At 47.0% G+C, this 14,076-nt stretch overlaps 4 protein-coding genes across 4 annotated transcripts; 3 read left to right on the top strand and 1 right to left on the bottom strand.

Annotated features, from left to right (window-relative positions):
- The first annotated feature begins 148 nt into the window (after positions 1-148).
- Positions 149-3,852, top strand: F4822DRAFT_422240 (phosphatidylethanolamine N-methyltransferase). Its single transcript, XM_051459873.1, has 3 exons — positions 149-581; positions 636-3,202; positions 3,255-3,852. Exons 1-3 carry the CDS (start codon positions 404-406, stop codon positions 3,321-3,323), a joined length of 2,814 nt encoding a protein of 937 aa, XP_051308903.1. The 5' UTR covers positions 149-403; the 3' UTR covers positions 3,324-3,852.
- A 172-nt stretch (positions 3,853-4,024) lies between these two features.
- Positions 4,025-6,292, bottom strand: F4822DRAFT_422239 (uncharacterized protein). The gene is made up of 2 exons (XM_051459872.1): positions 6,000-6,292; positions 4,025-5,922 (listed from the first exon to the last, which is right to left on the bottom strand). Exons 1-2 carry the CDS (start codon positions 6,021-6,023, stop codon positions 4,285-4,287), a joined length of 1,662 nt encoding a protein of 553 aa, XP_051308902.1. The 5' UTR covers positions 6,024-6,292; the 3' UTR covers positions 4,025-4,284.
- A 2,049-nt stretch (positions 6,293-8,341) lies between these two features.
- Positions 8,342-11,947, top strand: F4822DRAFT_93440 (uncharacterized protein). Its single transcript, XM_051464183.1, has 2 exons — positions 8,342-10,960; positions 11,011-11,947. The coding sequence occupies exons 1-2, from the start codon at positions 9,061-9,063 to the stop codon at positions 11,724-11,726; spliced, it is 2,616 nt and encodes an 871-aa protein (XP_051308901.1). The 5' UTR covers positions 8,342-9,060; the 3' UTR covers positions 11,727-11,947.
- A 396-nt stretch (positions 11,948-12,343) lies between these two features.
- F4822DRAFT_422236 (Nse1 non-SMC component of SMC5-6 complex-domain-containing protein) lies at positions 12,344-13,985 on the top strand. The gene has a single exon (XM_051459871.1). The coding sequence runs from the start codon at positions 12,518-12,520 to the stop codon at positions 13,646-13,648; it is 1,131 nt and encodes a 376-aa protein (XP_051308900.1). The 5' UTR covers positions 12,344-12,517; the 3' UTR covers positions 13,649-13,985.
- Positions 13,986-14,076: the final 91 nt, after the last annotated feature.

Here is a 14,076-nt window from a genome sequence, read left to right as displayed (position 1 = left end):
AAAAGCGCCAAGAAAAGCTGAGGCAGTAAGGTCTGAGTACATAGTGACGTCGCACACACACGGGACACACACGGCAAATAGGACACCTCACGTGGGAAGGTCCGTTTCTGTCCAATCGACGACTTCGATATTTTGGCCGTTCTTGCATTCTTGCATTACTTGCATTTAACTTTGCCAATTGTTATTAGAAAATCCAATCCAAAAATCCAAAAATTTCCCTCCACTTCATTCACCGTTTCGTCTATTTTACCAACTCATCCTTTCTTACTACCACGTTTCCTTTATATCTCCTCTAACAATATTTTTCATGGCGGCTAGTCGACGAGGTTCATTATATAGCACCATAAAAGTTCTAAACTACTAGATTTAACTCTTGTGCGTAGGAGTCATCATCTAGTACATAATGTGTGCGGCTATCGAATCCCCTGCCGATCCTGGCGATTTACGTCGCCGACAGGTGTCAACCGAGACATCGTCAAACATGAATAATGAGAACCATGATAGTGACAGTGAAGATGCTAAGGATACTGTAACTTCATCAAAGCCTAGAAAAACCTACGGCCGTACTAAAGATGGAACAGGCAAGTTAGCAACTTACGGTAAACGACCGTGCTCTACTAATACATCCCCGATAGTTTTTACGGTACCTACGACCCACGACATGGTATCGCAGTTACTTGATCCTAGAGAACCTAAGAACTTGTCAGATGCTATTGTCCTCGCTGTTCTTGCGGTACATATTCTAACCCTTTACTTCCTCCCGGAGTCTCTGAAACGGCCTGTTTTCGCTGTCGTTTTCTTATTCTGGCGTGCTGCTTACAATCTCGGCATTGGTATTCTTCTACGATTGCAATCAAATGAGAATAGGCTCATCGCATGGGCTAAAGACTGGAAGCTCTTCGAGAACCCGGCTACTGGCAAAAACCCACGACCATGGTTGTACAGCCTCCTTAAGCGTGAGCTGGAGATCAAGATCCCTGAGGACTACGAATTTGAGAAGGCACCAATCGAGTACAACACTTGGTTAGTCTTCAGAAGACTTGTTGATCTCATTCTCATGTGTGACTTCGTCTCATACTGCCTGTTTGCAATTGCCTGCGGCCATCGCCCAGACGGAGAACCATTCTACGTTACTATTGCCCGGTGGTTCTTTGGATGGCTAACTATAGGTTTCAACCTTTGGGTCAAGCTCGACGCTCACCGAGTTGTCAAGGACTATGCCTGGTACTGGGGTGATTTCTTTTACCTCGTTGATCAGGAGTTGACTTTCGACGGTGTATTTGAAATGGCGCCTCATCCGATGTACTCAATTGGATATGCAGGATATTACGGCATTTCCGCGCTCGCTGCTAGTTATTCTGTCCTCTTTATCTCCATTGCAGCCCACGCCGCTCAACTCGCTTTCCTAGTACTCGTGGAAAATCCTCATATCCAGAAGACATATGACCCACCCACTCGCAAGAGTGAAGTGCCAGACAGACCCCGAATTTACAACCTGTTGGGTATTCAAAATATTGATCTATTACGGACTGTGGATTATTCTACCTTCCTCATCAATTCACTTGTTGCCATCTTGGCTCTTTCCACACCGCAAACGACGTTACACCAGACAATGTTCTTCTCATTGGCGCTCGTACTTCGACTCTGGTATTCTATCGGCCTAGGCGTGATTCTTACTCGGCAATCAAACAGCAAGGCATGGACACGCCACTTTCTGAAAGTTGGAGAGACTCCAGAGGAAGGTTGGCGACAATGGAAAGGATATTACCATATCACTCAGAGCCTGTGCTACGCTACCTTCATTGGTGCATGTTGGAAGATGTACTCCGCCCCGGTTGACTGGAACTACGGATTTGTACTATTGAGACATGTCATCGGTGCCAGTTTGATCGCTCTTCAAATATGGACTGCTGTGAGCATATACGACTCTCTTGGCGAGTTTGGTTGGTTCTTTGGCGATTTCTTTTTCGACCAAGGCGCGAAACTTACATACACATCGATTTACCGATTCCTGAACAACCCGGAGAGAGTTCTCGGCACTGCTGGTCTATATGGCGCGGCCATTATTACCTGGAGCAGGTCTATATTCGCATTAGCATTGGTTAGTCATATTTTGACGCTTGGGTTCCTACACTTCGTGGAGAAACCGCATATGCAGAAGATCTATGGACGTAACCTTAGACGCGAAGCCGGCTTGACGAAATTCATCAAGAAGTCCCTACCACCTCCCGTTGTAGAATGGCAGTCGGGTGTAGGTAAAATTATGGATGAGACTTCTCACTTTGTTGAAGATTTCTTAGATACGGCGCGGCCGAAGTTGGCGGCGGGCGTTTCGACGATAGTGCGAGATACAACGGCGCTCTTTAACAAATACCCGGCGCGTCTCACTTTGACCAAGCTTTCACCCGATCTTGCAGGTTTCAATCCGAAGCATTATTCCCTTACTGTAGAAGGAGAGTCATCTGGATTTTCTGCTTTGTCGGAACGGGCTAGTGGTAAGGAAGGCACGGCTGGTCGGTTCCCAAATGAGCTGAAAACAATGATTTTCGAATATGGTGCTCCAATCAGGGTTAAGTGGAGAGCACCAGCGCATCACGGCAAGAAAGATTGGATCGGTCTATACATGGTGGCTGACAACCGCTCTCGTGAAATTACCGAACTTTCGTCACTTGGACGATGGATTCCGGCGGTTCCTGGCCAATTCCAGTCCACTATAGCTGATAGGGGTATCTTAACTTGGGACCAGCCTGTTGAAAGTTCCGAGAGCAAAGGTGCTAACCTCGTATCTGGTGAGATGGTATTCTCGGGAGATAAACTATGGTGGACCCAAGGTGTTTTCGAGTTCCGTTATCATCACGACGGTAACCACAACGTGATGTCGATTTCGCAACCATTCGAGATACACATCGGCCGCTTTGACTATGAAGATATTGAAACAGACCATGAAGCTACGGTCCAATCGGCTATCGAGTCTGCTCTTCTACCGGTTACACAGAACTGCTTCGACAGAGACCCTGACATCGCACCTAGTACCCCATCAGAACCGTTCGGAAGCCATTTGGAACGGGACGGCAGATACTCTAAGAGATTGGTCTATGCCATCCACCAGATGTTCGGTATTGAGTTTGCGCCGGCTGTGGTTACTGCTGATGGGAATGTGAGAAACTTAGCTTGGCGAATTCATAATGCTAAGCAGGTTTTGGTGAGTGATGCTACCTTAACAAGATTTGCAACGAAACTAACCCTTCATTAAGGCGCCTTACAGCATGTCTTGCTCCAGAGGAACGACGACACCGGCGGCAGAGAAACCGGGTAGCCCTTGATTATAAGGGTAGTAGTAATTGGGAAATACATGATGCTCAAAATATTACGCAACATTGGAGGGGAGTTGGAAGGTTGGAGTGTGGAAGTCTCGTTTCAAAATTTTGTTTATTTTCGATTTCCACTTTCTGCAGGCAAAGCATGAGCATATCGCATTTAGTATTGTTTTGCATTTGTTGAGATACCAAATTACATGACGTTGGAGGGTATGATATGATGAGGGGCGGATGGAAGGATGTTACAAGTTTGGAAGGCATTGGTTGGCTGGATATCTGTAAACGAGTTGCATTACACGTGTTTAAAATGTCCAGTCTAGCGGTGTTTGGTAGTGCGGCATATCGTGCATGGAGGTTTCTTTGATTCATGTTATGTTTTTGTGGTTGAATGGAGCAAGCATTTATTTTGAGCTGATTGAAATGGTAGGTATACTGGTTCGTTGAGTCGGTATATTTGTATATGACCTGCACATTGTCACATAACCCGACGTAGAGATGTCATAGCGATAGTAAATAAATGAAAAATATTGCTATACTACTTGTTGCCAACTAATAATGCCCTTCAATATGAATGTCTGCTTGCTTCAACATAATGAGGGATGTTCTTAATTAAAGTGCGATATACATGCACCTATCACGGCATGTTACGGTACCTTGTGTGATATTAGCTTCATGTTTATAAAGACGTCAAACTTTGCGGTAGCTGCCGAGTTGCCACGAGGGAACCATGGCATTGCTTTATTTAGTTGACGCCCGATTAATTTAAATAGCATGAGCACGAGCGTTCGTTGCGGCTGTCAATCACTAGAATAAAAACCAAAATATTAAAATAGACGTAGATAATAAACGAGTAGTCAACCTATTCGCTGTTTATTGTCTACTACCACAACTACCACAACTACCAACTCACCCAACTGTTGTTCTTAAACTACCAAGCCCCTTACCAAGTTACTTTTACTAGGTCGACTTAACCTAAACCGGGCGATCCCAACCTCCCATCATCAACATTTTCTAAACTTCCACCTTGCCCACCACTTAGTAGACCTGCACTTCCACTCCCACTCGCGCTCCCGCCAGCACGTCTAGCCTTCGCACCTGCCTTTAGTTGCTCCCACTTCTCGCGGTAGCGAACAAGATTTGCGCGCGCCTTATTATAATTTCGTTCCGTCTCTTCCATCTGCTTCGACACCGCTAATAACTGTTCCTCAAGTTCACGATTACGTTTCGCTAAAGCCTCGTCTGATAAACCTGCGCTCGGAGTTGGAGTTTTACTACCTCCGGCTGTACTACCGGATGCTAAAGGGGAACTCGGACGCATAAGCCTCATACTTTCCGCCAATCGCATACCTGAATTCTGGGACATCGACTCGAAAGCATGGAGGCGTTTACTCAGCTTATCTAGCATATCTTTCAAACTTTTGTTCTCGAGATACAGCTCCTCGACCACATTTGTCAGATCCTTATCCCGGTCTGCGCGCGCCTTACCAGCAAGTCTCTGGACGGCGGGAGAGCGCGGAAGTTGAGATTCCTTGGCGTCAACAAAGTCATCCTCGTCTAAGTCTTCGGGAATGCTACTGTTAGCTTCCATGCGCCGCTTCTCCTTGTCAGCAAAGGTCAGAATGCTAGCATAGGAGGCAGTGTGCCCGCTTGTCGGGACCACGTAAAACGAGTCGTTAGCGGATTGGCCATCACGAGATACAGCACGTAGGGCGGCTTTCGAGTAGATTTTTCGGAGGTCGGGTTCCGCGGATACTGATGGGGATCCCTTGACTCTGATACGCTTTTGGATGGGCGACTCGGGAGCGGGGATTGGTGTGGGGACGGGAGCTGGTGGTTCAGGCTCTTCTTCGCTGACGAGGGGCAGGCCTGCGAACGCAAGTGGTGCAGAAATCCTATTAATGATGTTACCGAATGCGTTGTAGAACCTGGAGAATCCCTCGTCGCTAGTATCAGCCTGTTTAGTTCTTTTATCTTTGCCTAGCGTAGTGTCTTGTGAACCCGAGCTGGATTGTCTCGTAAGCCTCTCCTTTTCTGGTGAGACGACGGAATTTGGTCTATCAGAGTTATCTAGCATGTTCTGCATTTTGGTCCTTGTGCCACTCCTCCGTGATGCGGTTTCCATATTTCCTGGGGCCTCAGTGTTGGAGACACTCGGGCTTAATGGTTGAGATCTATATTTAGATCGAATACCACGAGCAGATGCCAGGTTACTGGCAATGGACGCCCCTAGATCGCGAGCAGGGTATCGCGGCTGTTTCGGTAGCGTAGGCAAGGGTTGGGTGTTCTTCTCATTTGAAGAACTACTATCGTGCTTCACGGGGGATGTAGAAGAGAGCATCTCCGGGACGGAATCATCTTTCTCACTCGCTTGGGAATCATTTTCGGATGATGCCTGAGAGGTGGGAGGCTTGCCCGGTATCTGAAGAAGCTCGGAAAGTCTTCGATGATGTTGCTCGAGTAGTTTCAATGTACGTAGTGCTTCTACACTACTAGTATTTCTCGCAGCATTGGCAAATTCACCGGCGGCTCTCGTATGTTCGTTCACCGCGACGGTGGTATCGGACGTATGCGTAGCTACAGATGCGGCTTTCGCATGATCATGCGCCTATGATTCGATGAGTTTAGCTGTACTATGACGAATGATAAGGGCTATAGCTTTGAAACCAGAGAGTATAATCCTACCTTGATTAAAGGAGACGACTCCATGTTGTGAAATGAGGCAGTGAGGCGAAGAACATCTACTATTAACAAAGGGGTCTAGCTCCCCATAAGAGAATTAGAAACCGAAGGGTCTTCTTGTGTATGACGATAGGCGTCGAAAGTGGATTTGGAAAATACGTCTGCGATAATAGCGTGCACAAGGCAAAAAAAGCTAGGGGCGTGCGAAGGAGAAATGAACGAAACCGTTTTCTATGATTACGAAATTTGGTAACGGAGTTTAGCAAATCGGGGCGGGGTGAAGGGGGGGGAAAGTTAGTTAGGGGGAATGACCCAGTTAATTACTTATTACATTAGGTAAGGAACATCATTGGGTCAAATATGGGTTTAATTATGGGCCACGTAGCAGGGATCGGTGACTTCCGGTGAATTTGCCCTTCCAATTGGGAATTCCAACTGAAGGAGTAGGTACGTGCAGAATTACAAGGTTTAATGTACGTACAAACGAACTATGTGGGGTACTTAGAGGCCTGGAACCACCTGCCCTTTTTCCTTTGTTACGATGTGACGGTGTTGAAACGAAATGCCAAAGGTGGGGAGTGCGACTGCTGCAAATGTGGTTACGATATCTGCGGAAGTGTCCAATGTCCCTGCCGCGTGGCTGGGTGAATCTAACCTTATTTATGATTCAATTGGTTACTCCTTAAGTTCTTCTAGGGTTACTTAGGGGTTTTTTTCAGTTTTGATTCATGGAAGCCTAGCTTGTCCCACTATCCCGATGTTCCCCCTGGTCTGATCGATTGAATGAACGAGGTCGGGGATTGATTGGGTGGTTTATCTATGTTACAACGAGGAGCACTCAGGAACCTTCGATTCATAGATTTCAACCCCCTTCTTGTTACACCTGGCAACTTTTTGTCCATCATCTACCTAAAAATCATAAATCCTTACTCATAGCTAGGATTAAGAAGTACTCGTCTTACTAGTCAGAATCGCATCGATACGAGAAACGAGGGAAAAAAAGAGGGAATCATCCTACCTATGTATCATCATCCAATGGAGGGACAGCTCCAGGGTATGACGACAATATCGCGATGAAATAGCAACAGCTACTACTTAGCGCAACTCGACTCGGCTCGGTCTTTGTCAACCTATCTACCTCCATGCGCTTCTTCTAGCTGCCTATTAACGATTTAATAATTTGACAATTAATACAGAGCAGCAGTTATTCGTATCAGTTTCGCTCTTTTTAATCTACTGATACTTTCAATATACAGTAGCCTTCTGCCGTGTTACACTCATTTTCGTCGCCGTTGGCCGTCATTACCGGGGTTAACAGTCGTCATCAGCAACCCGTCATCATGGATGTCGCAAACTCTAACAATTCTTCAAGCAAGGTGGGAAAACTACTTCCTAAGAAGCTGGCTGCGAGACGATGGAAGAAACAACCTTCAAAAGAGAGTTTCGGGTCGACAGCAAGTAGCGACGATTATCCTCGCGGAAGAAGTCCAAGTACTCGAGATCGTGGAAATAGCGATTCCTTTTCTACTATGCAGTCCAATGAGATGGTAGAAGATGATCATGATGGAAAGGAAGAGCCTGAAGAGAGCCCTGAGGCTTACGATTACGACCGAAAAGATTCGTAAGTCTTATTTTATCTCTATATTTCTATTACATACACAACGCAATCGTGATCATTTATTCCCCATTCATTCCTATCCATACTGCCCACTGTTGCATTTATGATCTTATATGGTCTCATTTATGTACATCGTCATATTATATCGTATTATACTTATCCCATATACACATACATATCGGCTTTATTATTCCTTATTCCTTGATACCTACCGCCTCTTTTCATATCTATCTATTCCTTGCACTTGAGACTTTGTATGTGGTGTAAGTCGCAGAGCGAAACATACATACATTAATCGACTTACCTACAAACAATCTACCCCTCCTGTTTCCCTCTTATTTCTAGCCAAGCTGGCCAGGTTCATGGATTATTTTGTGAGACAAAAAAGCACTTTACGCAGAAATTGAGCAAGTTAATTGCTTTAAACTCTGCTGAAGGATAGGCTTCATCATCCCTAGCCGTCAAAAAAATTGGGCGGTGCAGGCGTAGTTAATCTAGTTGACTCCGCCCTGTACGTAGGCCTATTTTATTAGTTACACGCCTCCTCCCATATTCCGTTTTCCGTCTTGCTAGTCAGCTCGTATGGGTCCCTGGCTTGTCTCTACTTCTGTTTCTCTTCCTCTTGCCCTCTTCGTCTTATCCTATTAATCCTCATATACCGAAACCCTTATTGCGCCGTTTTATTACAGCACCAAAATTGTGGCTTTGCGTCCACATGGCGTTGCAGTGGTAAAATAATCCAAGGGGAGCACGGTCATTAATTTGACAGGCAACAGCTTTATTAACCTTGTCGTGCCAAACAGTTCTTCGGCTCGGCCCACCGTTCCCTCAACTCATCCTTCCCAGATTGGACAGTTGACAACATCGTCGCCCATTATTCAGGCTGACCACCTGCCCGAGGTCCTGAATTCGGGTCCCGACGACCAAAATAATCTTTCACGTTCTGCGACTTATTCCATTCCTAGTAGCTTTTCTAACGAGCCGGCTCGTCAATTATTGCCTACTAAGACTGGGTTACAGCTACCTCACGACTCCTCAAATCGTTCGAAATCACCCGCCGGCAGGTTTAGAGACGCTTTTAGGAGTAAAAGGAATGTGAGCGGTGTACAGGACACCGCCAACAGTAGCCAGACGGACCTTGCCGATCATCAATCAGCAAACACCTTGACCCAGAAGTCAACCAACGGGTCCGCCTCTCGCCCAGGTTCTAGCACGAACTCCCAGTCCGACACAAATGATACCAAGTTAACGACTTCGGGACGATTGCAACGAACCAAAAGCCCTGCACCTATTAGTATTCGCCCTCGTACGCCTCCGCCTTCCGAACCCCCAGCTCCCGTCATCGTAAATACGCCACCAACACCGACTCATTCGCACCGTTCGCGAAAGAGCTCGTCCGCCAGCACGAGCTCCAACCCAAATGTGGTTGTTTCGCCCTCTGGTAATATGATATCACACCGAAGAGCGAGATCAGCATCCAACACGAGTATCGGTCCGAGCAAACTTTCAAACATTACACTGGCTCCTCTAACACCAACTCCCGAGACTTCGGTACCCACGACTCCTGGGAGTGGCTTTTTTTCTAGCATGCTATCTGCTGCACAGAACGCTGCCAATACTTTCAGTAGCGCCGTAACTACCAATCCTGGTCCGAGCGGGAATAAACCAAAATCAAACGTTCCTAGAGAAGGGCAACCGAGTGACGACGATAAAGTAGAAGTTGAACCATCCGTCGAACAATCGGAGGGCTCTACAATGGGTGATAAAGAGCCAGCTGTTAGGACTCTAGGTATGGGTGACTTAAGCCTTAGCCAACTAGGGATCCAAGAGCCTGGGAGTGCTGCGAGCACTCAGAACGGCTCTAAACTGTCTGATATCGCGACCGAATCTCGGACAAGATCCGAGTCAGCGCCTGCGGATACTGCGGCCGTATCTCCTAATGATGACGGCCATTCCGATCGAGCGCGGTCTATCTACGAGACAGCTAGTACAACACCCCCGGGTAGCGTTTACGACGAGAAAACAGGAATTCAACGTAGTAATAGCATTAGGAGTGCCCTCGGTCGTAGACGAAAACGTGGTAGTACTGGTGGAACTGCAAACACGGGAACGACGATCGGTGCAGCTATTGCAGCAGCTAATGCCTCTGTTGCTCACCCTTCGGCGGCTGGAAGCGTTCCAAAACTTACGGGATTTGCTGTCGCGAGTAAGAAACGCAATCGGGATTTCCACCTCGCCTTCAAGAGTGTTCCTGATGACGACTATCTTATCGAGGATTATAGTTGTGCACTACAACGAGAAATCCTCCTGCATGGTAGACTTTATGTCTCGGAAGGACACTTATGCTTCAGCAGTAACATCTTCGGTTGGGTGACAAATCTCGTTATGAGTTTTGATGAGATTGTGTCTGTTGAAAAGAGGAGCACCGCTTTAGTCTTCAAAAACGGTCTTATGATCTCAACTCTTCACGCGAAACATGTGTTTGCTAGTTTTGCCAGCCGAGATTCTACTTATGACCTAATAGTCAATATTTGGAAGCTTGGACACCCATCTCTCCAGAGCTCATTGAATGGTGTATCTTTAGAGGGTACGGGTGGTGATAAGACTGAGAAGGTAGATGCTGATGTCGCAGTCGGAAGCCGGAGCGCTACGGCGTCCGAGGATGAGGAGAGTGTAGACGGAGAAGACGTATATGATGAAGATCAAGAGGAGGACGACGCTCCCGAGGTAACACAGCCAGCTGATGGAAGCCCGGCTGATACGGACGGCGAAAAGGCTGGCATGAGAAAGGTCTCTGGTGCGCTTGCCACCAATGGTAGCGTCGAGAAAACCGACTTTGCTCCTGCCGCGTCCGGTACGGCCGATTTCCCCGGGCCACCTGCACATGCGCCGACGGATTGCGGAGATGCGGACAGTCATTTTGATATCGTTACGGGCGATGATATAATTCCTGCTCCATTGGGCAAGGTGTACAATCTGTTATTTGGCCCGGCTTCTGTTACATGGATGTCGAAGTGGTTAACTGTCGAACAAAAATGCACAGACCTACAGATGGAAGACAAGAAAGGACTGACCCTGGACAACAAGACCCGAAGCTTCACCTACATCAAGCCGTTGTATGCTTCGATAGGACCCAAGCAGACTAAGTGCATAATCAGCGAGACGCTAGAAAATCTAGATCTTGAGAAAAGCGTAAATGTGACGGTTGGAACGCAAAATCCGGATGTGCCTAGCGGGAACGTGTTTAGCGTGAAGACGAAGTATTGCTTATATTGGGCTGAGAACAATGCGACTCACATTACTATCACGTGTACTATAGAGTGGACGGGTAAAAGCTGGCTAAAGAGTAAGTCTCCTACGATTTCTTCTAATAGTTGGTGATACTAACTTTCGTAGGTCCGATTGAGAAGGGAGCCAAAGAAGGCCAGACTCAATACTGCAAGGATATCTTCGCCAGCTTGAAGGCAGCAGTCTCTACTGCCCCTCGCCCTGTTGCAGTTAATGGCGGAGCAATTAAAGGCAAGAAGAAGCGAGTTAAGGGCAAGCTACACCAAGTTTCTAAGGAAAGCTTAGGTGGTCCATCGGATTTGGTGGTTTCGAAGTCCGAAGACTGGGGTGTGTTCGAGCCAGTTCATGGCATTCTAGGCCCGCTCGTGGATATTATCAAACCTGTTCTCACCGGCAATGTTGTGTATGGGCTGCTTGTCGGATTATTGGTAGCGACATGGTTCGGTTTTGGTTTTAATGGACAACCGAGAGTCACGCCATACGGACGAGAATTGGATTTGATGCAGTATGCGGAGCGAGCTGTTGCTTACGAGGAGATTTGGAGAAGAGAAGAAAGTGATTTGTGGGATTGGTTGGAGGATAGAGTGGGCCTTCATCGTATGAACGAGGGGGCCATGCCTATACGCAAGCGAGTATTAGAGCCGCGAACAGTGGAAGACAAACTACGAGAAGAACGTATGAGCGAGCGAGAAATCGAAGAGGCTATCAAGGTGACAGAAGAAAAATTACAAGTTTTAAAGTCCGTCGTTGAGCGGAAGAAAGGGCCTGGAAAGTCTAGCGGATACGGCAGGCCGACAACGAAAGTACCAGTAACCGAAAGGTAGTAGCAAGGAGCAGGGGAAGAGAAGGAGGAAGAGTTGGAGAGTTGAGGATACCACTACAAGACACATCACACATTCCATCGCATTACAACTTACATTCACACATACATACGGGGCTATGACAGCCAATCCCATATGTCAACTAACATGACGACGCCACGACGAAGCACCTTTGACTTATCTCCTTTTATTGTACCTCATAGCCTGTATTGTATTCGAAAAGCATCCTTTGTTCGGTTTCGTCTTTGCCCTGGTCGTTGTGGTTTTGCCGGGTTAGATATTCTCAAATTTAGGTATCTTGTAATATAGGACGGAATTTATAACATTGTTGAAAGAAGTTCTCTGTGGTAGAAAGAGATGGAATATATTTTGATTCCTTAACGTTGCTGTGTTTTATTTACTGCTTGCTACCGTTCCGCTGAATGATACACTATACTGCCCTAATCATCTATCTAATGACGTCGCTGTCCCTGAATTAGGTACCTTCCCGGGTACCTTAGGAGTACCTATAAGGAACGGAAATAGCGACATAATAGCGGCTAATAGTGGGGTCTAATTAACGCGTATCAGCGTAACAAAAACCGCGTCTTCAATCGCGGGGTCCCTATCCGAAATATTCACAACTACATCATTTTCACTCGTTTCATCCAACCGGTGTTTTATTCCTGACACATCTACTAGCAAGAAATTCTTTCGCTTGACATAAAAATATTGACTTACGGGGTTGTTTCCTCTACCAAGTCCCAAAAGAAAATTAGAGACTAGAAAAGCCTACCTCGTTGATTCATTTCACGATGGAAGACGACGACATCCCCAACCACTATGACGATGGCAATCGTGCATTCCTCCAAGCCTTTTTGGCTCGAGGTACCTTAACATTCGCACAAGCCCAACCTATCCTCGCTGCTATATTTACAGCACATGACAAGATCGAGTACCAACACCGCCAAGAATCCCGTCGAAACCGAGTCTCCCGCCGCGAAGACGACGAAGAAAGCGATAACGAAGAACCAGAAGTAACCCAGCCGGCCCAAGTCACACGCGAAGACTTCAACTCATACGTATCCGCTGCCTCGGAAAAACTCTCCCCTTTCGATATGGAGATCCGCGGTATCACGCATCAAGGTAGCGGGGAGCGTATCTTCTGCTTGGTGAACACGACTTCGGATCCATTGACGCGACTTGCGACCTTGAGAACTGGCGAGGAGATCGTGTTTGTGAGACGGGTTATTGATGCTATGTTCGATAAATACAATACACCGCGTATGGAACTCATGTGTCTGGATTTCATGCAGGCGAATAAACTACGCAGCGCGCCGCGCGAGGAAGAAACTGAGAGCCCTGAAAATGGGGAGGGAGGAGATGGTGAGGAGGGGCAGCAGACGCAGATGGTGGGCGGATTGAAGGGGCTTAAGAGTAGTGAGGTTGAACACGTTATGCAGGGGCTCGTGGATGAGGGATGGGTTGAGAGAAGTCGTGCTGGTTTTTATTCCCTTGCCCCACGTGCGCTGGCGGAATTGCGGTCTTGGCTTGTTGATGCGTATAATGAGCCGCCTGACCCGGATGCGGATGAGGAAGATAATGCGGGACAGTGGCAACGGATCAAGTTCTGCGAGGCATGCCGCGAGATTGTGACTTCGGGACAGAGATGCGCAGAGCGGGATTGTAATGTTCGATTACATGACCATTGCGCGGATACGTTTTGGCGTATGAGGAGGGAGAATACTGGGCAGAGGGAGAAGAAGTGTTCACGTTGTGAGAAGGAGTGGACCGGACGCCATTTTGTGGGCGAGAGAGCTGTTACCGAGACTGAGGCTTACCAGCGCGGACGCAGACGGAGTGGAAGGCCTAGTGGTGGTGGGAGAAGTAGTCTTGCGGAGAGGATTGTTGAGGAGGATGAGGATGAAGACGAGGAAGAGGAGTGATCTGATCATGAGGTTAAGTCTAGGTCTGGAGTCACGCTTGATTTATGAACTACGAAGCTTTTCTTTACTAGATTTCTACGTTTGCCATTTGCTGGCCGGAAAAGGGATATGAGAAGGGATCGGAAAAGCAACGGAAGGGAATTATTAGTTAGACACAGATACCCTTGGGACTTTGTTCCCCTGAAAATGAACTACATATACGGACTACACCTTTTGTCTTCGGGATTCTTCTATATGTACTCGCGGCTTACTTGAGGAGTGTCTGTCACTAGGGAAATAGTATAATCACTAGGAGTTGTGTTAGGCTGATATTAGCCAAACTAATCTATATATATGCTTTATTAATCTTCTAATCGTGAAAACCGGATTCACCAAGAATAATCCAACTACCTCTAAAAGAATTCTTATATTGTGAGGCCTCACAATTC

This window comes from Hypoxylon trugodes (genome assembly GCF_022578975.1).
Source record: "Hypoxylon trugodes strain CBS 135444 unplaced genomic scaffold F4822scaffold_12, whole genome shotgun sequence".
Lineage (NCBI taxonomy): Eukaryota > Fungi > Ascomycota > Sordariomycetes > Xylariales > Hypoxylaceae > Hypoxylon > Hypoxylon trugodes.
This window is presented reverse-complemented; position numbering and strand designations above follow the sequence as displayed.

Coding starts and splice junctions, on each gene's coding strand:
- F4822DRAFT_422240 (XM_051459873.1), top strand. CDS start 404: ATGTGTGCGGCTATCGAATCCCCTGCCGATCCTGGCGATTTACGTCGC. Junction 582..635: donor CCGTACTAAAGATGGAACAG/GCAAGTTAGCAA, acceptor CATCCCCGATAG/TTTTTACGGTACCTACGACC. Junction 3,203..3,254: donor ATAATGCTAAGCAGGTTTTG/GTGAGTGATGCT, acceptor CCCTTCATTAAG/GCGCCTTACAGCATGTCTTG.
- F4822DRAFT_422239 (XM_051459872.1), bottom strand. CDS start 6,023: ATGGAGTCGTCTCCTTTAATCAAG. Junction 5,923..5,999: donor AGTCGTCTCCTTTAATCAAG/GTAGGATTATAC, acceptor ATCGAATCATAG/GCGCATGATCATGCGAAAGC.
- F4822DRAFT_93440 (XM_051464183.1), top strand. CDS start 9,061: ATGATATCACACCGAAGAGCGAGATCAGCATCCAACACGAGTATCGGT. Junction 10,961..11,010: donor GGGTAAAAGCTGGCTAAAGA/GTAAGTCTCCTA, acceptor TAACTTTCGTAG/GTCCGATTGAGAAGGGAGCC.
- F4822DRAFT_422236 (XM_051459871.1), top strand. CDS start 12,518: ATGGAAGACGACGACATCCCCAACCACTATGACGATGGCAATCGTGCA.